A 26,045-nucleotide genomic window follows, 5' to 3' on the forward strand; every position below is an offset into this window, starting at 1 on the left:
ACCAATAACACAAGTTCTATTAAATACATCAAAAAGCATGAAAAGAGTGTTTGAAAAAATCCCAAACCCTTTAATTTCCTTTTTCCTTTGTCCCAATGGGAAATGGAACGGGCCACTGGAGAAGCGCAGTGGAAACTGACAAGATTTGAAGTGACAGCCTGCACAACCTCAGCCACGTCAGACAGTCTTTCCGTCCCTGCGGTTTCAACTGCTTGCTGCTCAGAAATGGGAATATGTTACCGGAGTTCCCTGCAACTAAACCACAAGGTACCGGCACCAGGTACAGTGGTTTCTTTTTCTGTGACGTCTGAGAGAGCCACGTGATGAGTGGGACGTAGTTTACCGACACTCTGCCCAAGTGGAAGCAGACACTCAGTGTGGATTATGTAAAGGAAATTCGGTTAATGAGAAAGATGTGTGCGGCTGGGACGGCATGCGTCAGCTCTTTCCACATGTTTACCTTCTTAAAAATTACAGTGACTGTATGTTTGTGCATTTCAGACCTCTAGAAATGAACCAGCCCACAAGTTACAGACCAAGAGATAATTTGAGTTACAGCCGACTGAAGTTATTTCTGAACAGTCTTTTAGTTATTCGCATACCACAATGACACAAGAACACCTGAAAAACTGTGACCATGAGCACGGGCCTCAAGCATGTGGCAATGACGTACGGTCTATGTTGTGCAGTTCAAAATCAAAAAACCTCATCTTAAAAAGTGCATCTCGTAAAACAAGACCGCCAAACATCCAAAATGCCACCTAAACATAAAGCCACACGACCCCTTTCTGATCAGATCGGGCTCTCGGCTAACAGCTGGATTAGTCATCCAGACATCACTGCTGATAAATAAGACGGAAGAGTGTAATTGAGTGAAAGATCTGGACCATGTTGGACAATCCTGAGGGAGGTATCCATTTCCAAGTGCTGTCAGTGCCTTTAGAGAAGACTGATGCGTGTGTAAATAATTCCTCACTGGGCTTCTGCAACATCCATGAGAGTCTTGGACAGATGTCTTTTCATGAGAGAGAAAAAGCGGCTACCAATGTACCAATCTGGATTTCAATATGATTTCATTAATTTCCATCTTACAAAAATGGTCAGGAAGTCAAGGAGCTTTTAAGTTCATGGATTGCGCAGTGGTTTTTCTATTGCAAATACAGAATATTTGAGCTTTAGCAGAAATCCTAAAACCCCATGAAATAGTTTGACGAATGTAATTTTCTTTACAGGATATGGCACATTTCTCAATCATTCCTGAACTGGAGAGGTGTATTGATATGCCCTCTGCTGGACACTGGAGTATGTGCAGATGAGACAAGGCCAAAAAAAAATTATAATGAGGTGTTCACAGTCAACTTAAAATGAACCCTGCCATCACCAATCATCTACATGTCAAGAAACAAGCATTATACTGAAGTAGAATGTGTTTGCTAGCATTAAATGAGTCAATATTGCAAAGAAATGACCCATTCCTCTATCTGACCCAAATTATGTTTCTGTTCAAAGGAAGCATCTTATGTTTTAGTTATGGCCTTATTAATAAGCAAACTTTTAAAAACAATCCACAAAGCCTCTCAAGACATTTCTGACTGAATATTGTCATGACTTTTATTAACACTCACCTAGGTAGGGGATGCAGGGAGCCATTTTGAGGGACCTGGTGTACTCTCTCATACGGTTGTAATTCTCTTCCTTTGACGTCAGAAAGTCAAGCTTCTCAAAGGTGGCCTTGTCCTTTCGACTGATCAACTGTTAAGAACAGAAAGCAAACAAGAAACAAACAGTTCATTCAATCAGCAAATTAGCAACAGCTAATGGCTAATTCTCAAGTGTGAAATAGAAAGTCTGAGTGAAGGATAGGAACAAAAAAGGAATGAATAAAAAGTAAAAACAAAAATATTAATATATACAATTTGAAGTGTATTCAAAGGGAACAAAATTAGTATTGTTGTTGGCAAATATTTTTATGTTAGTTACCTCTGTTAATTAAAATAAGATTACAAAAGATGATACATATTTGAATTAATATCAATTTTAAATCTATTTAAATTTATTCAAAGTCATCACTAAGAAAACTTTTCCAGTTATGCCTTTGAGTAAATTTTAAACACATTTGAAATACATTTGAATGTATTCATTATTATTTTTTACTTGGCAAGTTTATCATCTTTTTATAATATTTGAATGAATTAATAGAGGTATCTGAGATGAAAAACATTTGGCAATAAATATATTAATAATAATTATGTATTAACTAATAATAACAATAATAATAATAATAATTATTATTATTATTAAAAAAATAATCTCAGCTCTGCCTCATTCACTTAAATATACTGCCCTTGGAAAATAAACGAGAGTTACTCCCCATTGGGCCAGTAACTTAAGTAGGGGGACTTGGGGAGGCGCCGTTTTGTGAATTTTGTCAGAGGGGAGTCCCACTCAGTCTTCTGATCTAAATAAAGCTGTCTGCAAATATGATAAATATGAAAAACAAGAAACCCTATTGGGAGACTAATGAAATTGTATTAAGAAGAAAAGTTCCCAGAGCTCAAACTCCAGATATACAAACATATGCTATCGGCACTGGGCATATTTCTCATTTATGGAAAGCACATGAAACAGGCTCAGTGTCTAGAAGGTCTTTATGAGTAGCATAAATTCACCCAACGCTTCCTTGCAGCACATGTGCTATTGAAAAACATCAGTGGGGATGACCATGTGCAAAACCCCTGTTAGGATTAACGAAAAGCTCATTAACTAAAAAATTCCATCACCCATGGCTTTATCACATCAAGTTCTGCACAAAGTACTTCAACATGTTCCTCTGGTGTTACTCTTTTCAAATGTTTTTTTTCAGTTGCTTTAGACTAAAAAAAGGTTGGTAGGAAATAGTAAACATTGTAATTGCAATATCAAATTTTGAGTGAAGTGCATTATTTAAATATCTCTCTTCCATACAAGATAGTTGATCGTTATATAGATATATCATGCATCCCCAAAACACTGAGTGACTGTTGACAGATTATACTAGTCATTTATAAGCCGAGTTGCTCCAATCAACATGACTTTTGGATACATTTATTTTACAACAGCTTCATACTCAAGCAATACAGTTAGGGAGTGGAAAGCATTTAGAAGTTGGCCTAAAATTTACCTGAAGAATTTAATGAACCTCAACTTGGATTCTTCTCCTTTAAACTTGTAACAGAGAAACAGAAAAGTGATTTTTCCCCCCTTCCCCCCTTTTATTTGCCAAAGGAAGCAGAATGGATTTTATTTGATTTTAAATGGTGCTGAGATAATCTATGGCAGGGAAGTTAGATCACAATACCATCAATCAGGGAGCCTGGTGTGGAAATAATAATATTATGACAAAGATTTGAAGAAGTACTGCGAGCTAAGTGAGACTGCTTATGATATTTTAAGGAAAAATGAATTACAAAGCTATTACAAATGATGAACAGGAATGGATAAATGCATTATAAGTGCACCGGCATATTTCAGTCAATGTGATTTCCATGTGTGTGTATGCGTGTACCATCTCAGCAGCTACTCTAGTCATTTTTCTGTCTGAGCTAGAGCAATCAAATGCCAAAACAAAAGCTTTTTCTGATCTTCTTTATCAAGCCTCCATCACCCGCCCCCACGACCACAGCAGCACGCAGGGACTTGAGAACATGCCACACTGGCATTACTCATTTCCATAGATACAGTGCTAAACAATCCCTTCCGAGGGCGATGAACGTGAGGGGATTCCTTCAACAACTAACATCTTTATTTTATTTTGCAGTAACACATGACTGACTTTGATTACAGTAGTTCATGAAGGCCATTACTGTGCTTTAGCAGTTAAAGCCTCCATACATCAAAAGCTGTAAAGACGGAGCAGCATTGAGCTCAGGGACACATTCGGAATAACTGCGGATGTGGGTCTTCACTATAGGTGCAGTTAAAAAATATTGTCTTTTTATTTATTTTAGAACTGGAAATAGAGCGGGAACAGGGGATCAATTAAAAGTTAATGGAAGTAGGAGAAAGAATTGTGCAAGAAAAAAAGGATGGGAAAAGAAATGAAACGGTAGTATGTGCTATGTTCCAATCCCATTTAAAATTAATGGCCAACTGGTTTTATTGATTAGCCAAAGCCAAGTTTTGACTTGTATTTGGCAGTTGGTGAGTGTTGCAACACTGAGAGAATGCTGGGATACATACTCTGGAATCAAGGGGCCATCTGTCTTCACTGTACATAAGCTCGCCCTTCTTCATCTTATCTCTTTACCAAAAGCTTGACATCTTTCCTTCTTTCAGTGAACATGCTAACAAATTATTATTTTACTTCCCATCTCCAGTATCTTTCCTCTTGACGCCTGTCTCATCTTAATACTCCCAGACTGTATACAGTGGGCTCTCAAAGTCTGAGACTTCTACTGAAAATTATGCATATATTTTGCATAATTTATCATGAACCATATTATAGGAATAACAAGAAGAAATAAATTAATGTGTTAAAAAGATTTGAAGGGGACTAGGTAGTAAATGACAAAATAATTGGATTTTTTGGGGTAAATAAATAAATCATGCATTGAATAACCATTTATGTTAAAAGTAAAATCCAAAAAAACACCACAAGTATGTCTCAAACCTGATCATGTTATCCAAAAAGATTTGAGATGATCTAAAAAGCATTTGAATGTCTTTACAAAGAGGGAGGGCGTTCTCACATTTAGCTCCTAAACTCTGGAATAGCCTTCCTGATATTGTTCGAGGCTCTGACTCGCTGTCCCAGTTTAAAACTAGATTAAAGACGCATCTTTTTAGCCAAGCATTTACATAATGCTTACCTTTTATTATACTGCTGAATCAGGTCAAATGCATTTAATACTATAAAACTTGAAGAGACTGTAGGTTATCTGTATAGGTTGCATAGTATTTGCAGTCATTACGTTCCTGTGTATATTGCGTGAATGACGGGTGGTTGGGCAGATATTGTGTTGCGGTAGGTAGTATGCCATACGGAACCGTTGTCCACTGAAACTGCCTATTCACGCACCAGTGGGGCTCGACAGCCTTAGTCAACGGGTTGGCGCGTATGGTTGGGTTGCGGAGAGATTGTGAGATTGTGGTTAGGTCTCAGCAGCAGGAGGGACGTAGAGGTCAGTAAGCTGGGCTGAGTTGAGTGGGGGACGGAGGGGGGTGATTTTGGGACGCAAGAGTCACTGTATTCATGTTTTGTCTTTTACGCCTGTGTTATGGAAATCATCATTATGAACAGCAGCTACGCTAATTATTTTCCCTTTGCTTTTCTGCTGTTATCTCGGGACGCGAGTCCCGAGAAAATGGCGTTCGTCAGCTCCAGTTTGTATCCAGCCTCTCACGGAGACTTCAGATGCTCCAATCACAAAGCCTATGAAGTGACGACTTAACACGGGCGATATGGACTCTCTATGGTGGACGCCACTGATCCTCAACAACTCGTCTTAAGACCGGCGTGCATACTTGGACTTCCAAAAAATACTCTAAATGTTCCGATCCAATCTGACTTGTAATGCTGCCCGAATCATGCACTGTTCCTTCGTTGGCCAGAGGAGAACTGGCCCCCCGACTGAGTCTGGTTTCTCCCAAGGTTTTTTTCTCCATTCTGTCACCTGATGGAGTTTTGGTTCCTTGCCACTGTTGCCTTGGCTTTTGGCTTGCTTAGTTGGGGACATTTAACATTTAATATTCAATAATATTATTGATCTGCCTTACTTAAGGTGGACGTTGACGCAATTTCTTTTAGAAACAAACTTTGTTATATTGTTATATTGTTTTTGTTATATTGTTTTCATGTTATCACTGTGAAGCGCTTTGATACAATCTGTATTGTAAAAAGCGCTATATAAATAAAGGTGACTTGACTTGACTTGACTTGACAAAGAATCACATGATTAATGTCACAAAACTATTTAATTAGTGACCAACAAATAGTGCCGAATTATTCGTTTATTTTTTACAATCAATGTCATAACCTGAACTTTCCTTTGTTTTAAATTTTTCAAAATCCTAAAACTTTGATTAAATCTCCTCTAGGTAAAACAAATTCAAGATTTTTCAAGTGATCTAAGACTTATGAACCCCACTATATGCATTACTATTTACGTTTCATTTTTACTTCTTGACAGACAGGCAGCATTCATCGCATAAAGCAGAACAGACTTATAAACCTAAAAGTGCTGAAAATAATGATAAAGTCATTTCAAATCTGTATCTTCGTATATAATGTGCTCCAAAATGTATACCAGCGAGCACCGTATTGGTCCTAATTCATTGCATGCCTACTGGGAAATCAGCAGTTAATCTTCAAATAAGTGGAAACATGGCCTTGAAGGCAAGCGGTTCAGAAATTGGCTGGAACAAATGACATAAAGAATTACTCACTCCAGTCTGTGCCATGGGCAGTGAAACATAAACCATTTGCACAGCAAGACCGAAAACAGTCATTATAGTCAGGCAGAACCGTCAGCAAATACACGCAAGTGCCTCTTCATTATGAACAGGACAACAGATGAAATGCTTCAATCTATAATTAAAACCGGACCATAGTTCAAATGTGCAGATTTTTTCGAATACAAGCTTCAGGGTTCTGGGACGCATGGAAAAGAAACCTCTTAAAACAGGGCTGCAATGAATCAGAATTTATCCCTGTAGCTGGTGCAGGCACACAGTGTCTGGCAATGTGACATGCCTGTCTTTAGTGAGACTTGAAGCATTATGTGATGCAAGGAACACTGATTAAGGTCTGTGACCTGGCATTGATCCATCTGCCTCACAGTACTCATAACAATCGTGTGATTCTATGAACTGCTGTGACTGTAACACAAAGCAAGTTTTTGCAATAATTCAGTAAATCAATAATTCAGCCACAATCCCCCCCAAAAAAGGACAGCAAGGAAGAGGTTATAATCTAAAACAGACACACCAACTCAAATACACTCACAAACATGGCAAATTGAGCCAGAGAACTCAAATAAGATGTTAAAATCTCTGGTAAAGCATTCCTGTTTATTTTTGTTACATTTTAATAGAATTTTGATGTTATGTGTAACAAAATGTCTTTCTCCTTGTTCAGGTTTGACTGTAGTAAAATTAATGCAAAAACTGACACTTCAAATCAACATAAAAAAATCGAAGCCTAAAAAGTAGTCTTTCATAATGGTGTAACCTAGTGGTTACACCAGGGTATTACGTAAATATTCCTTTTTTTACTCCCACCAGATGGCACTAATCTGACTTCAAAAATTGGATTTTAATATCGTCTCTATTTTAACAAGAAATACAGCTTTCATTGAAATGTACCATACTAAAAAAAAAATAGACTTTTTTACTATATTTTCAATGGGAAAAAATAGTAATTAGTACCAAAAAATTCTCTCAAAATACAAAAGAAAAAATATTATTGAACAAAAATATATTACATTGATTTGATTGAAAATAAAAGTTACATTTCAGGTGTTCGGCATTAAGACGATAGCAGCAGATCCTTCAAGTCCTGTAGGTTGCGAGGTAGAGCCACGGTGGAACGAACTTGTTGGTCCAGCACATCCCACAGATTGGATTGAGATCTGGGGAATTTGGAGGCCAGGGCAACACCTTGTTTAGGTACTGTACGTGGCACGTGTCAAATTTACGCCCACGTGAATGTCCAGACCCAGGGTTTCCCAGCAGGACATTAAACAGAGCATCACCCTCCCTTCACAAGCTGGTCAGCATCCCACAGTGCATCCTGGTGCCATCACTTCCCCAGGTAAAGGGTGCACACGTACACGACATGCATTGATGAGCCTTCGTGTCCCTTGTGCATTGATTATCCTTGGGCGCCAAACACCCTGTCGCCGGTTTGTGGTTTATCCCTCTCAGACCACTGTTGGTATATTCTCACCACTGCTGACCAGTAACGACCCACAAGCCTTGCCGTTTCAATCTGGCCCTTTGCCAAAGTCGCTCAGATCTTTATTCCTGCCTATTTCTCCTGCATCCAACACGTTTAAGAGAATCTACCCAGACCTTAATACAGTATGTGGCCATATAAGGAAATGATCAACAATATTCACTTCACTTGTGACTGGTCATAATGTTTTGGCTCAATCAGTGTATGTCTGTGTATATATCTATATAAATAAATTGAGTGTTGTGGTGTAAACAGAACCAATAGCAGCTTTTCCAGCATCAGGCCAAACCGCTCTCTTTGCTTAACCATTCCATTCCGAGCCGATCCGGACCAGCCGTTACATACTGTATATGGTTTCATTTTCCACTGTGGCGCTGATAACAGAGCTTTTTGGAATGTAATACAAATGTGTCAGTCGGTGCCTTGGTAACGCAAGAGTTTACAGATGGTGGGAGGTGTAAATAGTGACCGCATTATGGAGGATGATCAGATATTTCTTTTAATTTCATTATTGATTTGTGTTTGTGTTGCTCAAACAGCACGCTTTGACAGCTACAGAGAAACTGGTAGCCAGGCAATAGAAAAGTGACCAATCCTGAGAAGCGATGTCACTGAACGCATTCTACCAGCATGGTTTAGCACGGTTAACCATTCCTTACCGTTCTTAGAACTGTTCAGCCCGATCAATGAATTACACTGATAAATTGAATAAACCTTGTTGTCAAATATTATATTAAATAAATTGCTTTATTAAACAGAATATTATATATATTTAACTATGTAATTGTCAAAATTCCCCTGTGGCAAAGCTAAATACATGGCAAGAAAGTTGAGCTTGTGGTATCCGACAAACGGTCCTGCCGCAGTTACTTCTAAACAACATGCTCCCTCTTTTTCCATCTTTTGTCAATTTGCAGAAGTGCTGTGGCTAAATGTGGAATGTCAACTCTGGAAGCTGCTTACATCTCATCAATAAGGTCCCCAGTGAGTCTGAACTCTCTCTACCACTGACATCTCTCAACAAAATAAGTAATGAATAGGAAAACTGCCTAAAACTGCCATCATTAAGGCTTCTTTGGATCTTTATTTGTTTACACTGTTTACCCCTTTTTAATATCATGATTCTCAAAGTAACATGCATGTAAAAAGTAATGAGACAGAAATTAAACGAGCCATCAATTTAAGTATGGAGAATGATTTTAAATAGAATCTGAAAGAAGTGGCATTTCTGCCATACAAATTAAGAAGCTTTTAATGCTTTTTAAAGATATGCCGACCTAGATCCTACAGATAAAATATTGATTGAGCATTGTAAGACTGGAAAAACTGGTTGAAGAGATAGACCTGACCACTGGTCTATGAGACGAAGGACCTTGCTGCAAATTAACATTTGAACTCTCACACACACACTTCTTCCCCACATCCCCCACTCTTGCAGAGATCACCCAAACTCGCATAAGAATCTATATGGTTTTCATACAGCTATCATACAGTTTTATACATGTGTTTAGTATTATTTGAAATGTCTCAGTGTGACTGGTACAGGTGTCCTATTTCCAAATAAGTAAAACGAAAGGTAATAAGGTTTTTAGATAACATACACACAAAGGAGCGTGGATGGGTAAACCCTCCTGCTCTCAGAAGGTGTGAACTCAATGCTAATTCCCAATGTTAGCAAATGGTACCATGTAAATCAACTTCTGCCCCCAGTAAGTCTGGGAGGGTGAACACAGTAAATTTCCACTGTGAACTCATGTTTACATATGAAATGAGGTCTGGCTATACTGTATAATGAAATGCAGCGGAAGGATCAGGGCCCTTTTCTGTATCTCAGATCGGCCTGTGAATGCTGAGGGTCGCAGAGACTCAGTATTCATGTATTTCATAATGTCAGGTAAAAGATTTTCCTCTTTGTTCTAGAACATTTGATGGTTTGCATTGATTATCTTTCAATTGATTATAAAATTGTAATAATAGATTTACCTGACATAATAAATTGTTATATTTGATTATTCTAACAGACTTTGACTTTATTTTCATTAGAGTTAAAAGGAATAGTCAAACATTCACGCATATTTAATGATGTACAGATATCATTAAAAACCTTTTCATTGAGTCTATAACGAGAAAATACATATGAGAAATGTATTGCATTTAATAAAAATCCCGTTGCCACGCGGAAAGACAGTAACACGCAGAGACCTTCCGTGCTGATCGAATACCGCCATTGGATCGATCGAGCGCGAGTTTACAGCATGAAAAAAATGTATTTCAATAATAATTATACTGTAAATGTTGATTAAATGCATTTTGTTTTCTACAAGTATCCTGACGTACCCAGCTAATTAAGCTGTAGCCTACTCATTGGGCTGGTTGTAAGTGTTGTCAGTACAGCATATAGAGTTTAGCCTTTCCCCTGAAGAAAAGAGGTCAAAAGGTTTTGGACCTAAAACTGGGGTAATGTGAATACTTATAAATAGATTTAAAGCTTTGGCAACGTTAAACAAGGTCTCAGAAACAGCCCTTTCAAATTTTTCCAAGCCACTTAAATGTTCAGAAAGGGATCCAATTCTTTCCCTGTCCTCATGCATTCAGACAGTCTTCTCATCTGCATCTCTGCAAATAAGATCAATGGAAATCCAAGAGCACTAGGGCTCCCAGGAGAAATAAACACAAACACTGCATTGTCAGCTAAATTATAAAGCAGCAGAAAGGCTAGCATTTGGTGGTTATACACAATAAATCCCCTGTAAGTCAACAGAATATTAAATGAGAGATTCCGCCCTCCGCCCTATACAAAATAGTATGGACAATTCCTCTAGTATGTTCTGCAGAGGCTATGATACTCTAATACTATTTCACAAATTAAAAAAAAAATCATAATTTATTATTAGGGATGTCCCGATACCACTTTTTCACTTCCGATACCGATACCGATGCCGCAGCTTTGGCTTTTGCCGATACCGATATTAATCCGATATTTTTATTTTATTCTTAAACTAATAAAAAATATAGCAATTTTCTCAATTAGCCAGCTAAAATATACCTCCTATATAGTCCACAACAACAGTTGATTATGAAAGATTGCCACCCTTTATTCAAACACTACAAAAAAATAAAGAAATATATAAATGAAAGAAAATACAGGTACTTCAGTACTTAAAGCTAGCTAGCTACCAACAGGTTTAAAGTTAAAACAATTTAAACAGCAGCATTCTACATTGTAAATACCAGTACAGTTTTTGTTTTTTAAATCAAGTAGAATTTCTATAACTGTGTGTTAAACTGATTATCACTCTTGTGTGTGTTAAACACAATCTACTTAATACAGACAGCTTCATTATAAAGATAAACAACAAATCCCCAAAATATATGATCATAATCTATGACAAAAATGCTATTATAAACTAGATTAGTGGATAATACACATGGCTCTTTTTATTGTTGTAAAATACATTCATGAAAAACAAGATAACAAAAATGAAAAAGATAATTATTTTAGATATAGCTAAATCTGCTATACAATTGAGACATGTTTTAAGTGTATTGCACAGCTATTTAATGAGGCAGCAACATTAATAATTATTAATGTTAATAAGCTTTAATTGCGTCACTGCATTATGATATGAAAGGCTCCAATACAGTGCGGCACAAAGCGCTTATGCGCATCCCGAGCGGAGAATGATGCGCTTGAAGCCACGTGGAGTTACAGCACGCAGCGCGTCGAGTCCGCTTTGAAAAGTTAAAAGCACAACGGAGATACATATTGATGGACAGTGTATTATACAGTATCTATCTATGCAATCGTTTATTGAGCCTTTTCTTTTAACAGTTTTAAATTTCAGTTACTGTGCGCGTGAAGAACAATTATAGTGCTCTGACTCTAGTGTTGTGATCAAACCGACAGCGTCCGACACCCGGTAGAGAGTAACACGATTGAGTTACAGCAATAAAGTCCAGCAAGATAAAGTTGTTTTATGCGAAAACATAGACCTTTATCTTACAGATCAAGTATAATAGTATTAACATTGAATCATCTTGAAGATAGTTTCATCATTGACTGTAACCGAACGCGACGCGCTGTTTGAATGCTGAATGGAGAATGACTGACAGCCGCGAGAGGGAAAAGTTTACGTGAACTTGAATTTAATGACTTAAATATTAATTTATATCTCACATAATGGCTTCAGAACACTTATAATAGAGTGCACGAAAACGTTATGGTACTTTAGAATGTTTTTGTGCCTTTTGTGGGGCTTAACAATAACACATAATAGTATACCCACAATATCGGATTTGGATCGGCCTCGTCTGATCGATGCTGATCGATACCCGATCCCGCAAAAATGGCAGTATCGGAGCCGATACCGATCCTGAGTATCGGATCGGGACATCCCTATTTATTATCATATTCAGGTATATCAAAACTAAACACTAAATTTCCATGCAAGCAATATTTATTATACTTAAAAACCTTTTATTTTATGGCTTAATGAATTTCTATTTAAATAAATATTATTTAAACTGTTGACTAGATGCATAAATAAAAATGTATAAATATAGATGTACAAAATCAAAAACAAAATGAAAAAATAAAATAAAATAAAACACCCAAACCTTGCATAGGTCTTGCTTACCGCCCAGGACTTGCTCAGTCTGAAGATGGGTGCGCTCTGAAGGGCTGAGACCACCGACACCAGAGAGTGCAGGTTATTCAACTCAAGCAGTTTCTATAAAAAACACAGATAACACACAGTCTTAATAAACATAACCCACTTACATGACTTACATAAGACTGTAGTCTTCATATAAATCAGGAGCCACTAAATTAAAAGCCTTCTGATTTCCATAACCTCTGATGCTCTTTGGCCATTTTTGACCGAACAATTTCAAGGTCTGGTGTTTTTTTTTTTTTTTACTTCATCGTAATGGTACAAAACTTGATAGAGGTTTTGGTACTCTCTATGTGAAAACAAACAAACAAACAAACTAACTAACTAACTAACTAACTAACTAACTAACTAACTAACTAACTAACTAACTAACTAACTAACTAACTGAACTAAATTCGAAAAGGTAAAAAGTAAATAACAAAAAATAAAAATGTAAAAGAAATGCGACTTCTTAATCTCACAATCGAATTTCGAATTGAGAGTTAAAATGTCAGATTTGCAGGATATAAACTCGCAATTTTGAGAAAAGAAGTCAGAATTGCAGAAAAAAAAAAATCACAATTCTGACTTTTTTTCCTTGCAATTGTGATTTATTTTCTCAGAAGTCCAATTCTGAGGAAAAAAGACTGACTTTTTTTCTCAGAATTGTGAGTTTACAGTATATCTCACAATTCAGACTGTATATTACGCAACTCAAAACAAAAGTAAGAATTGTGAGATAAGTCACAATTACCTCCAATTTTTTTTATTCCATTGCAGAAACAAGTTTTCATATTTTTGTGCATTTTTCATAACAATACATTTTTTTATATACATTTTTTTTTTTTTTTTATCAATAATCTGCCAAGTGTCTTCTTTAAAAACAGACCAAACTTAAGTCTGTGCTTCAAAACATTCAATATTTATGAAAGTTTTAGTTGGAAATATTATTTTCAAGTCTACGCTCAAAAAGTGGTTAACAGGTAATAAATATGATTAGAACTACTGTATAAATATAATTTAATACCATAAAATCCCCTAAAATACTAAATATTAAATAAAAAAAACATTATCAAATGTAAATATAGACCATACATTCAATTAATTGGAAAAAAAAAGAAGGTCATTTTGACCGGCATGCGATAAGCTTAAAGTCAGTGTACAAAGATTTGTTTTATATTCATTTATATTCGGTCTTCACTCAATGTTTTGATCTGGTCTTGTCACGCTAGTCTCATTCTTCTTTTTTTTTCTTCTAGGCTGACCTCTGTAAAGCACTGTTTCAGCCACCTTTATGGAATAAAGGAAAGCAGCACTACGTTTTTTTCTTTTAGTCATTGGCCGATCTGCTTTATCCATTAGCGTAGCCGTTAGAGTAGCCCACTCAGGCTAACTAGGGCATGTCCGCAGGTAGCAGGGTATGCAGCTCTTTCAGGTTTGGCAGGTAGAGCAGGGTGAGTGTTCAACCATAAGGAGTCATTCAGCGGGTTTCCTGTATCATGGTACACTGAGTTTCAGGAGAGCATGTAGGCTGATTGAATTCACAGCAGTCTGTGGCTCTCTGTGTGACTGTTGGCATGAATGAAAAGATAAGCATCTAAATCGTTTGTTTGTGAAATTTCTCAAGTATCAATTCAATAGAAATATTTATTTTTAAATGTATAAAATTGAAGTTTTTTTATGCTTTTATTAAAGCAAAATATCCTATTTAATAAGGACATGCAGAATAAAAATTACTGGACTTTATTTGAGACATTCCAATCAAAATTTTAATCTTGATCATATAAGTGTTATTTTGATTTGGAAATCAAAACTCAAAAGCAATAAATTCCATGCTACTGTCAATTTAAATATTCAGTAGATAGCAATTTACTATGAACAATAGAAGTGGACTGGAAATATAAAACCACAACTTTTAATTTGAAAAAGTTCATTTTAAAATATCATTTTACAGTTCATTCACACATTAATTTCCAAGGCAACTCTGCTATCTGTAATAAATTACATTTTAAAAGCAATTACAAGACAGATAAAAAGTCAAATTTGCGTGAAATGATATGACAGAAGTTATTAAGAATAGCAGTTATACTGAACTGTGTAGTTAATCACTTTCAGATGAGAAAATAGCTGTGATGAGAAATTACAGTATTTGGTTCAGGAGTAACAGTGATGACATATTTGACACTATAGGCACTTTTGACACTATTTGATACTTGTTATATTCTCCCTGTGTTGTTTGTTATCGTCATTTGAAGACAATTAAGAAACCGAATGGCTCCGTCTTTCTAACAGTTGGAGACCATTCTCGATTCATGCCATAAACACTTACCACTCCTGCACAACCCCTCTCCTCGTTCTCATTGGTCAAAAACAGAAGGCTTTAATCCATCAAGACTTGCATAACATCATTAAATTTGCCCATTGTTAAAGTGCCCACAAAAACCTTTATGTTTAATGAATTTCTAATAACACAAGTTATAGTAACGCCAGTGCCAAAGACAATTACCAGGATATCAAATGCAATTCAGATGTGAATACAAATATTAATAAATGTTTTACTGAACTTGATCAAAGTTATAGGGTTATATATCTGCTGCCATGGCAACAAGCACAAAGCAAAGAGAACTAATGATGAATAAAGTAACCAAGCTACACTGTCTGAGGGAACAGTGAAAACCAAAGAATGTCTCACCTTGGCAATTTTGATGAAGTGGCCCAATATTTCTGCTCGAATTTTCAGTGTTTGAGCCGTCAATATCTCCCTCACTGCCCAGAAACTGACCTAGGAGAAGAAAAGGTCATATGTAAATTAGTGCTGTCAACGTTAACGCATGCGATACATTTTTGTCCAGTTTAACGCATTGAATTGTCCTGACACACGCACGATGCTATGGCAAGTCAAAGTATTCATATTATGCCTGGTCGGGCGTCTGATTGCACACTGACCCGTCAAAGGCGTGCGATTTGACAGACAAAATTAATCTAGTTAATTTTTTTTAATTGATTGACAGCACTCAAGACAAGAACTGAGATACAATGCACTAGTAGAAATTCAATAGCATCTCTGCACAATAGACTAAGGATTCAGACCATTTATAGTGAAGGCAGAGCCTGAAGGTTTACATCATTTATAGTTATATGTTATATAATTGCTCTGCTGACAAATACCAAATGTTCTCAGCAAACATAACTCAAAAATGGACGCAGACAGATTAACAATAAATAAATCATAAAAAAATAAAGGAAATCTATCTAAATTTATGAGATAGAGACAGCATTTCCTCTTATTCACAAGCTTGCCAGAAAACCTTTTTAGAATAAGACTAGGCAGCATAACTGAATCTTTTCTTTTTTCCTGGAAATATAAGACATTTGTTGTTAATGATGACATTAAAAAGACCGAAATGGCAAATGTAATTGCAGACCTCAAACGGCCACTTCCAAGACATTTAAGCTCTTTCAAAATGAAATGCCATGTAAATAAATCTCATTCATTCCTATTGTATACTGACCTTCATAAGCCGATATTTATAGTCTTATTTTCAGAACTGGGGATAAAGAAAGAGTTGTGCATGTACAGTAAAGGGTGTGGGAATAGATGAATTGGTCAGGTCATTATTGTGTGTGTGTGTGTGTGTGTGTGTGTGTGTGTGTGTGTGTGTGTGTGTGTGTGTGTGTGTGTGTGTGTGTGTGTGTGTGTGTGTGTGTGTGTGTGTACAGAGAGAGGACACAGGGACTCAAGGCAATGCCACATTAACTAACAACCGAAAGATGCCCTTCAAAATATAAACAAGAAAGAAATAACATAATTACATTATATTATTATGTGCATACTACTAAATTATCCTTAATTCTTCTATTTTTGACAAGAAACCCCCAAGTGTCTACAACTTCATATTTCCAGGTTCATGGCTGGTCTGTGCTAAAAATTTAAAGGGATAGTTCACCTAAAAACGAGAATATTCCATTATCATTCTGTTATCATTTACCTATTCAATTCTATTTTGTCATTCAAAACCCAAAAGCTATTTTTCATCACCATGTATTTACTTTTTTTCCCACTGAGACAGATGAAAATGAAAAAGACTGACAAAATCTATTGTTTTTTTTTAAAGTTATTGTTCCCTTTTATTATCAGTCTCTCAACGCTGCGTCATCGATGACACTGGAAACACCTTTCTCCTACAATACTGAAGCCTGATTGGCATAATGACATTGTATTGCAATGTCCAATGGTGATCAAATTCGAAATTAGGGGCAGACACGCTGTGGTACTGTGGTGCTGTGGAACTTTGGTATTTCTAAAACCCTGCGTACGGCCATGATATTTGGTGTAAATATATCTATATATATATATATATATATATATATATATATATATATATATATATATATATATATATATATATATATATATATATATATATATATATATATATATAGAGAGAGAGAGAGAGAGAGAGAGAGAGAGAGAGAGAGAGAGAGAGAGAGAGAGAGAGAGAGAGAGAGAGAGAGAGAGAGAGAGAGAGAGAGAGAGAGAGAGAGAGAGAGAGAGAGAGAGAGAGAGAGAGAGAGAGAGAGAGAGAGAGAGAGAGAGAGAGAGAGAGAGAGTAGGAGTTGGAATATCAATACTTCTTATAAATGAATGCATTAAGTTCACAGATGGCCCATATCCGGTTAACTGTCAGCTGGACACTTGTCGTGCTTTCTTTTACGATTACATATTTTAGTAATCATACATAAGGTAGATATATGCATCTATAATTTGAAAGCGTAAACACTCAAAATTCATCCTGGCAAAACGGCTTTGAAATTGGACATTGCTTTACCATCCAAACGGTACTTTAAACTTTTTAGCTTTCTCAATTTTTGAGTCAAAATTATTTCGTACAATTTAGATTTTGTATGAAACAAAAAAAATTATTAGCTCAGTACATTTGCTTTACAGTAAACAAACTTTTTTTGACACTTTCATTTTTTGAAGTGCTTTCACTTATGCAATGTCTTCTTTGAAAAGAGAACAACCTTAGGTCTGTATTCCAAAGCATTCATGAATTGCAACCGTTTGAACCAGTTCAGATCTACTCAAAGTTTGCGCTCAAAGACATGTCAATTTGCTCAATGCTGATTTTTTTTTAGGGAAATTGTTGTTGACTAGGTGGTTCTTGGATGTTGTTTTGATTTTTTCAAAAGATGGTGTTCTGTCTGAATATTTAAGATCCACTGTTGTAAAACAATAAAGTAATGCCTTTAATGTCCATGAGTGTGCCACTGTAGAAGACACCTAAAACCTTTGAAGTAGAAAGAGAAATGTGGATGCCATTAGTCTGGACTTTTTTTTTTTTTTAGAAAAACCCATCAACAGACATTTCTGTTAGATGTTTCCAGTTCTGTTTCTTATATATTCTGTTATTTAAATGAGTTAATGCAGCAGCTGCTGGATGAATTAACTATATGGACCAGCATTTGTCTATCTGAAGCACCTGTTGCACTACAAAACGTACTCGGTTACCTAACCTAACCTCGGTTCTCTCTAGAGAGGGAATGAGTATTGCGTAAGTTTAGCTTACGCTACGGGTAAAGTTAATCTTTTCTCGAGATACTGAAGCCAAAATTATCCTTAATTTTGTAAACTTTGTCAACGCAGTGCAGCAGCTGCAGACCTAGAGCAGGCTGTCTAGCGCGCTCATTGGCTGCTCTGCGGCAAGTGCAGCAGCCTACCAGTGAGCCTGGCGTGACATCACGCCCAATGGTGACGCTTCGCACCCACTACGTATCACAGCCCGCTCAGTGGGTGTGGCTTAGCGTATAAAAGCAGGGCTCGGAGGCTGCTTCCCTGGTTTTCATCATCTGAAGTGAAAATCGCTCGTGGCGCTAGCACGGCCGGTTACGCAATACTCGTTCCCTCTCTAGAGAGAACCGAGGTTACGTTAGGTAACCGAGTACGTTCTCTTACGAGAGGTTATCTCGTATTGCGTAAGTTTAGCTTACGCTACGGGAACCCTTTGTCAAGGCCGTGCGCGCCAAGAATCCACTCTATGAGTCCCAGGGAGTCCGGGGAACACTGAAAAGTGGGAATTCAGGCACATGTATAAACATAAGCACCCATGGGGAATGCAGAGCGGCGTCGCCGGGCTGCATGTTACATATATTAACCCATATAAGTGCAGCTCAACCAGGAGAGCTAAAGTGGGCAGATCATACACATATTTAGACTGACAGAAGTCTAGCCTGCAAGGCGGGAACTTCCATGTTATAGAATCTCACAAATGTAGACGGGGAGGCCCAGCCCACCGCCATACAGATGTCGTGAATGGAAATTCCACTGGACCATGCCCACGACGAGGCCATGCCTCTTGTGGAATGAGCCCTGATGCCCAGAGGGCATTGCAGACCTTTTGACGCATAAGCAGCAGCAATAGCGTGCACTATCCATCTGGATAGGGACTGTTTCGAGGCGGCGAGACCTTTGGCGCACTCACCAAACGAAACGAAAAGCTGTTCGGGGCGTCTGAAAGGGGTGGAGCGCGTAACGTAAGCTCTCAGTGCCCTAACGGGGCAGAGGAGGCTGGCGCTGCTCTCACTGTCGGATGCTGGCAGAGTCGACAGAGAACTGACCTGTGCTCTGAAGGGAGTGCCAATCACCTTCGGGACATAGCCATGTCTTGGTTTGAGGATGACTTTAGAGTCATTTGGACCAAACTCAAGGCATGCTGCGGTAACAGATAGCGCGTGTAAGTCCCCCACACGTTTGACTGATGACAGAGCCAAAAGAAAAACGGGTTTGAGCGGGAGCTTCGCCGAAGTGATGAAAATCAGGGAAGCAGCCTCCGAGCCCTGCTTTTATACGCTAAGCCACACCCACTGAGCGGGCTGTGACGCGTAGTGGGCGCGAAGCGTCACCATTGGGCGTAACGTCACGCCAGGCTCACTGGTAGGCTGCTGCACTTGCCGCAGAGCAGCCAATGAGCGCGCTAGACAAACCTCTAGGTCTGCAGCTGCTGCACTACGTTGACAAAGTTTACAAAATTAAGGATAATTTTGGCTTCAGTATCTCGAGAAAAGATGAACTTTACCCGTAGCGTAAGCTAAACTTACGCAATACGAGAAAACCTCTCGTAAGAGAACTGTAATATCCAGTAAAGAGGTATCATGTCATTTAAAACAGCCAAAGCTGTGAAATCCATTAAGCGTGTACAAGTGGACACCTATTACGTTAAAAGTCTTATGTGTTAAACTTAGAGCCTAAATCATCTACATTAAATCTTCTTTATTAGCAATACAGTGAGATTTCTGAACACAACCCATGCCAAATCAGCAATGTCTGCAACTAGAATACAGTGTCACAATAGAGTATTCTCATTCCTCTTTCAGTATAATGACGACACATTGACCTCCATTATATGTTTTATTTCTGGTGGTGCAGGTGGAGCCAAGTCTTACACCCTGGATAGGGCGATACATGAATAAGAGTGCGCTGAACAGTAAATCCACCTCTGATCAGCAATTTTACACTCTATACCTCTGTTAACTGCTATAAATATGTCTTTCAAGCTGCTATATAAGGAAACAATCCTGAGATCTTTTTGAAATGACCATTATATCAGGAAACTACCAGTGAAATATTCAGTATTATCTAAATCAAACAAAATACCTTAAAATTACAATTCCTTGTGCCAGAACTACACATACAGCAGGAGGTTAGTCTTTAGCTCCAGTCACCACCAAGTTTAGCAAACAGGGAATTAATACTTCAGTGAAGTTTTGCTAGTGCAGATTTGCTTACCTGGTTAAATCTCCGCGTGAAGGCCACAACGTTGGGTGAAAGGCTGTGCTTCTCCTTCTTGTTCCATCCACAGCTCGCCAGCTCCTAAACAAACAAATAGTCAATTTAACCTTTCAACAGTGTTGTAATATTTAAGTCTAAGATGTGCAAGTGACATAAAACTGCAATGTCATTTTATCTACACTACCGTTCAAAAGTTTGGGGTCAGTACAGCTTTTTTAATGTTTTTGAAAGAAGTCTCTAATGCTGCATTTATTTGATAAAAAATAAAGTTAAAACAGTAATATTGTGAAATATTATTACAATTTAAAACCAGTGTTTTCTATTTTATCATACATTTTGAAATACATTAATGTAATGTATTTGTGTGATGCAAAGCTGAATTTTCAGCACCTTTACTCCAGTCTTCAGTGTCACATGATCTTTCAGAAATCATAATAATATGCTGATCTGGTGCTCAAGAAACAGTTCTTATTATCATCACAGTTTAAAACAGCTGTGCTGTTTTATATTGTGGAAACCATGATTATGTATTTATTTATTTATTTTGATAAATAAAAAGTTCAAAAGAACAGTATATATTTCAAATAGATTTTTTTATAACAATGTAAAAGTTTTTAGTTTCTCTTTTGATCAATTTAATGCATACCTGCTGTATAGGCCCCATACCTTATTTGTTATAGGCCTTTGTTGTAGGCTTATTTAGAAATTATTTCTAAATGAATTATAGGAATATTACATTTTGTAGAATAGAAGAGAAAAGAATGCACAGAACAAAAACACACCCACTGCCTTCATCTCTTTGACATAAAAAGCTTTGCATGGGGACTTTACATGCTTCTAAGCTTCCTTAGGTTCACAGAGCTATGAACACTAACACTTTTATAGTATCGTGCAGACTAAGAGCAGATGGAAACATTCGAAGGCATTTCAGTTTCGCCATGGACTGAGTGGAGTGGGGTTTCCATGTGAATAAGCAGCTCAGTCTGGGTACATTACCTTACCAAAATAATTTTGGGTCTGTTTGCTAAGTCATCACTTAAAGCCACACATTTTGTTGGATTGAACAGTCAGGGAGTGGGACACAAGAAGTCTTGTTTGGTTATAGACTACCATTCAAACATTTGGGTTCAATAAGATTTTATTTTTGTTTTATACTTTAAAAAAAGAAAATAAAAAATGTATACTTTTATGCAGCAAGGATGCATTTAAGTAAAAAAAAAAAAAAAAAAGTAAAAACTTTTATGTTTTGCAAAAGAATTCTATTTTAAATAGATTAATACTATCATGCGAAGAATCCTGGAAAAAAGGGTTCACGGTTTCCCTAAGCAGCACAAATGTTTTCTACATTGATAATAAGAGATGTGTCTTGAACATCAAAGAAATTGAGCATCAAAGAGCATAAGCATATTAAAATTATTAGTAAGGATCATGTGACACTGAAGACTGGAGTAATGACTACTACAAATTCAGCTTCACCATCACAGGAATAAATAACAGCTTAAATAACATTTTATAATACAAATAATAGAAACATTAATTTTAAATTGTAATAATATTTCACAATTATTTTGATCAAATAAATGCAGCCTTGGTCAGCATTCTTTCAAGAACATTAGAAAATTGTACTGGTCTTAAACTTTGATTAGTGTATATTAGTTGTACATTTCAATTATTATTTTGCACCCAAAATAGTCATATTTCAGTTTTTCCATTATCATTTTACAACCTTCTCTCTGACCCTAAGAATAATATATTTTTTATATATATACTGTATTTCTTTTTGCTGCTGGCCCTTTTAAGAAACACCCCTACAGGTAGATGTTATACCTACACCATTCATCACATATACTTTAATTGCTCCATCCTTCAATAACAGCCTCTTTGCAGAGTCAGCATTACATTGTGACAGGATCACCAAACAATCCCACTGAAATATAACTGAAATGATCAGTGCCATATGTATAGCACAAAGATTAATGAATTATGCTTCATTTTTCTCTTATATCACTAGTTCTTCAGACTATTTTGACTTCTGAAAGTTACAGTATGTTTTATTGTCATTTTATCTCAAAAGATTGTTTTTACACATACAAGACCACTTATGATGCAAAGTCTACAAACTTTCTGACTATCATTTCTTTAAAATGTCTGTAGCCAAAGAAAACTGTACAGCACACCACTTTATGCAAAGAGACTCTGTCTGCTCACATTACTCACACAGCACTAAAAATGTAGTGGTTCTAGAACCGACGCACATCTGAAATCTATTAATCCAGATGCCCGTGTCAACTTCACGAACATCTCCTTTTAGAATCCGCAATAATCCTTGAAGCATGCAGCTGAAATATTGATGAATGAATGTATGTGCATGTGGTCGAACGCAAAAAATGTACTTATACTAGTATTTCCACAGGCCAATGGAACTTACAGGCAAACGGCTCAACAATAACAAGACCACTTACGTTGTTAAATATGTCAGGGTCGGAAAGACTGAGTGTAACGGACGGGTCCTGAATTAGTGGCTGGGGAGGTCAAACTCAGCATTTTTAAAATTAGCTCTTTTCCAGTGGGAACTTCTTCTGTAGGGATATTAATTCAATGTGTTTCACACTCTAGTCCTCTTCAGAGAAGGAATACCATGATAGAAGTTTTGTTACTTTTTAAAAAAATCAATCAACTGAAAAATGTATGTGTGCAGAAAGCTGTCGCAATGCAAACATGTCTAAAGGAATGAAGGGGGAAGATTCATCTTGACATAAACCAAGTTCATACTCCACAAATGAAATAATTTCCCTCAACACCAATTAACACCACTTTGAGTCAAGAACTGACATTTTTCAGCAATAAAACCATTGGCAACACCTTGAGTACAAGAAGATAAACATGACAGCGCTGTCAGCTGTAGAAAAGAAAAAAAAAACATTTTCACCCGTGACTGAAGAGATTTCAGAGGGAGGATGAGGTAAAATCGGTAAAATACTTCTTTGCTGTTTTCAATCCAGACTAATGTTTTGGTGCCAAATATCTACACATTCAAACTGCACAAAAAGCAGGCCTTTTTAAGTATCCTTTCATTTAGTTGTTTTTTAGATGATACAGGGAGAAGAGCAATAACAGTGTGCAATATTAAACATTCAACCCTGTTATTGCATTGGTTTCCTCATTATAAAAAAGGAACATTTAAAAAAAATTACGACACCTAAGAATACATGCAATTAAATAAATCTCAATTAATTTAGTGAATTGTATTATGCTGCCACATCTGTCAAACTTTAAAACTTGTACCCAAAATGAACATTAATAAATACACTTTATTTTAAGGTGTCTTTGTTACATTGTAATTATATATTTAAGTACTGAGTAATAATAAGTAACTACATATACTTATAGGGTTAGGATTAGGGTTTGGTTTAGTTTAGTTGCATGTAATTATGCATAATTTATAGTTATTACTATAGTAACTACATGTAACATATGTAACAATGACACTTTAAAATGAAGTGTTACCCAATTATTTTTCTCTGTTACTCAACTACAAACCTGACACAATATCTCAAATTAGCTAGCAACTACTGACTGGCAGCTATGGTTGCCAGAAAAATGGAGTAAAAATACAATAAAAAGTAAACATATTCATAGAACAACCTGTAAATATTACAATTTAAAAATAAAATACAATAAAAATAAAGTAAACCCTACAGCCTTTTTCTGATGAACTAGCAAGACCATGTTGCTACTTAAACTGTACTTTTTACATGACATCCACCATAACACTGGTGGTAAAGAGAAAACCACACAATGAATCAAGGTTCATCACAAGTAGCTTTTTAAATAAAACATTTTGAAGTATCGCATCGTGATATGACAAAAAAAACAAAAAAGAGTAAATTCGAATAATGGGAGATGGAAACGCATTTGCTGAATAAATTCTGACGTAGCGAACATTAAACCCACGTGACTAATCGGCTATTTCCGCTGATGGTGTTTTATTTACAGTTGGTTACTAGGTTACCATCCACTCAAACAACCGTCAACCGCTCGAACAACTTTTTTTTTCTTTCTTTTTTTTGAACTTTGAAAATATTTGCTTCACGTTTGAATGGAAACCCAGCTATGTTAACCAATAAACAGGTTTTTACTCTCACATTTTTAACAGTCTTTTACAGTTAAAGTGTATTGCTAGAAAACAATACAGATTTTAGATTTTAAATATCTAGACTGTGTTGCAAAACTATACACTACTGTTCAAAAGTTAGGGTATTTTCTAATGTATTTGATAGTAATCTCACCAAGGCTGCATTTATTATGTATTTTTTCCTGAGGATAGCAACACTGAATTACACGAGTCTTCAGTGTCGCATGATCCAACAGAAATCATTCTAATATGCTGATTTAGAGCTCAAGAAACATTTCTTATTATCATCAATGTTGAAAACATTTTTTTAAGGATTCTTTCATGAACAGAAATTTCAATAGAACAGCATTTATTTGAGATAGAAATCTTTAGAAAATCTGTCAAATGTTTTCACTGTCACCTTTGATCAATGTATCCCTGCTGAATAGTATTAATTTCTTCCAAAAAAACTCTTGCTGACCCTAAATCATTGAATGGTAGAGTATAATTAAATATAAAAAATAAATCTGATTTTGATTAAGCAAGCACTGAAGTTTCTGGCCCTATTTTGTCTCCTATTCATGAAATCCAAATTCTCAACACACCAAACCAACCACACAGCAATGGTTGCTGAGAAACTCATAAAGCTACCTAATAACGTGGAAAAACAATAAATAACAATAAACCCACGGTCTTTTTTAAATGGATTCCCTCTGGAATGTCTGTGGCTGTTAGTGAGAAATGATTCCAACAAGAGAACTCAAATCCACACTGACTCAATGCACACGGCTCACAGAGATGATGTCATGTTAACTAAGGCCTGCGAAGATGTAGGCCAATCACCATCCTACTTTAACACTCACATCACTCATGCTAGTTCATACTAGACTTGTAGTCGAGACCGCCTAAACCGAGACCAAGACACTACCAAGACCAGATGGTATCGAGACCAAGACAAGACCAAGACCAAGACCAAGACAGACCAAGTCGAGACCGAGACCAAGTCGAGACCGGAGGGGAAAAAAACATTAGTGTTGAAGCTAAGCAATAACTTGTCAAATGTTGTTTTGCATTTGCCTGCCTATCTCTGCTGATTTCGAAGTCTCCAAATGAATCCATTCTGCAACTTTTAAATACATAATTATATTTTTAAAAACGAAATTATAGGCTTAAGTGCAGGATCCGAAAGTTGGTAGTTTTTGTCGCTATGGTTACACACACACACACACACACACACACACACACACACAGACCGTTGGCGGTGCGCTCAAAGTCATCTGTCAGTTGTGCAGTTACCCAAAATCTCCTGAATGAAGGTAAATCCCATCATGTCACTGATATGTGTTTTACTAAATATTAATATATCAAAAACTGTACATGATATGTGTTTTTTAAATCAAGTGATTAAAGTGCTCGTTGCCGCTGCGATCAGTGGCGCGGATACAGTGTTTTCTCGCGTGGCTCGCGCGCACCGCACTGTCTTCACTCGGACGCGCGCTTCAATCCGTTGCGGATATCGTCGTGGATATTGTAGTATTGTATTGCTCAATCCCCTGA

General features: G+C 36.7%; 1 protein-coding gene across 2 annotated transcripts in view; it reads right to left on the minus strand.

Annotated features, from left to right (window-relative positions):
* ralgps1 (Ral GEF with PH domain and SH3 binding motif 1) overlaps positions 1 to 26,045 on the minus strand; it is a 174,030-nt gene that overhangs the window by 93,758 nt on the left and 54,227 nt on the right. For both annotated transcript variants that reach the window (XM_056237485.1, XM_056237487.1), the window contains exons 6-9: positions 20,372 to 20,455; positions 15,278 to 15,367; positions 12,571 to 12,663; positions 1,626 to 1,752 (exon numbers count right to left, since the gene is read on the minus strand). In XM_056237485.1, coding sequence (XP_056093460.1) covers positions 1,626 to 1,752; positions 12,571 to 12,663; positions 15,278 to 15,367; positions 20,372 to 20,455 — 394 coding nt within the window. The remainder of the gene's footprint in view (positions 1 to 1,625; positions 1,753 to 12,570; positions 12,664 to 15,277; positions 15,368 to 20,371; positions 20,456 to 26,045) is intronic.

The sequence above is a fragment of the Rhinichthys klamathensis genome, unplaced genomic scaffold (assembly GCF_029890125.1).
Source record: "Rhinichthys klamathensis goyatoka isolate OS25496 unplaced genomic scaffold, OSU_Roscu_1.1 h1tg000487l_1, whole genome shotgun sequence".
Taxonomy (NCBI): domain Eukaryota; kingdom Metazoa; phylum Chordata; class Actinopteri; order Cypriniformes; family Leuciscidae; genus Rhinichthys; species Rhinichthys klamathensis.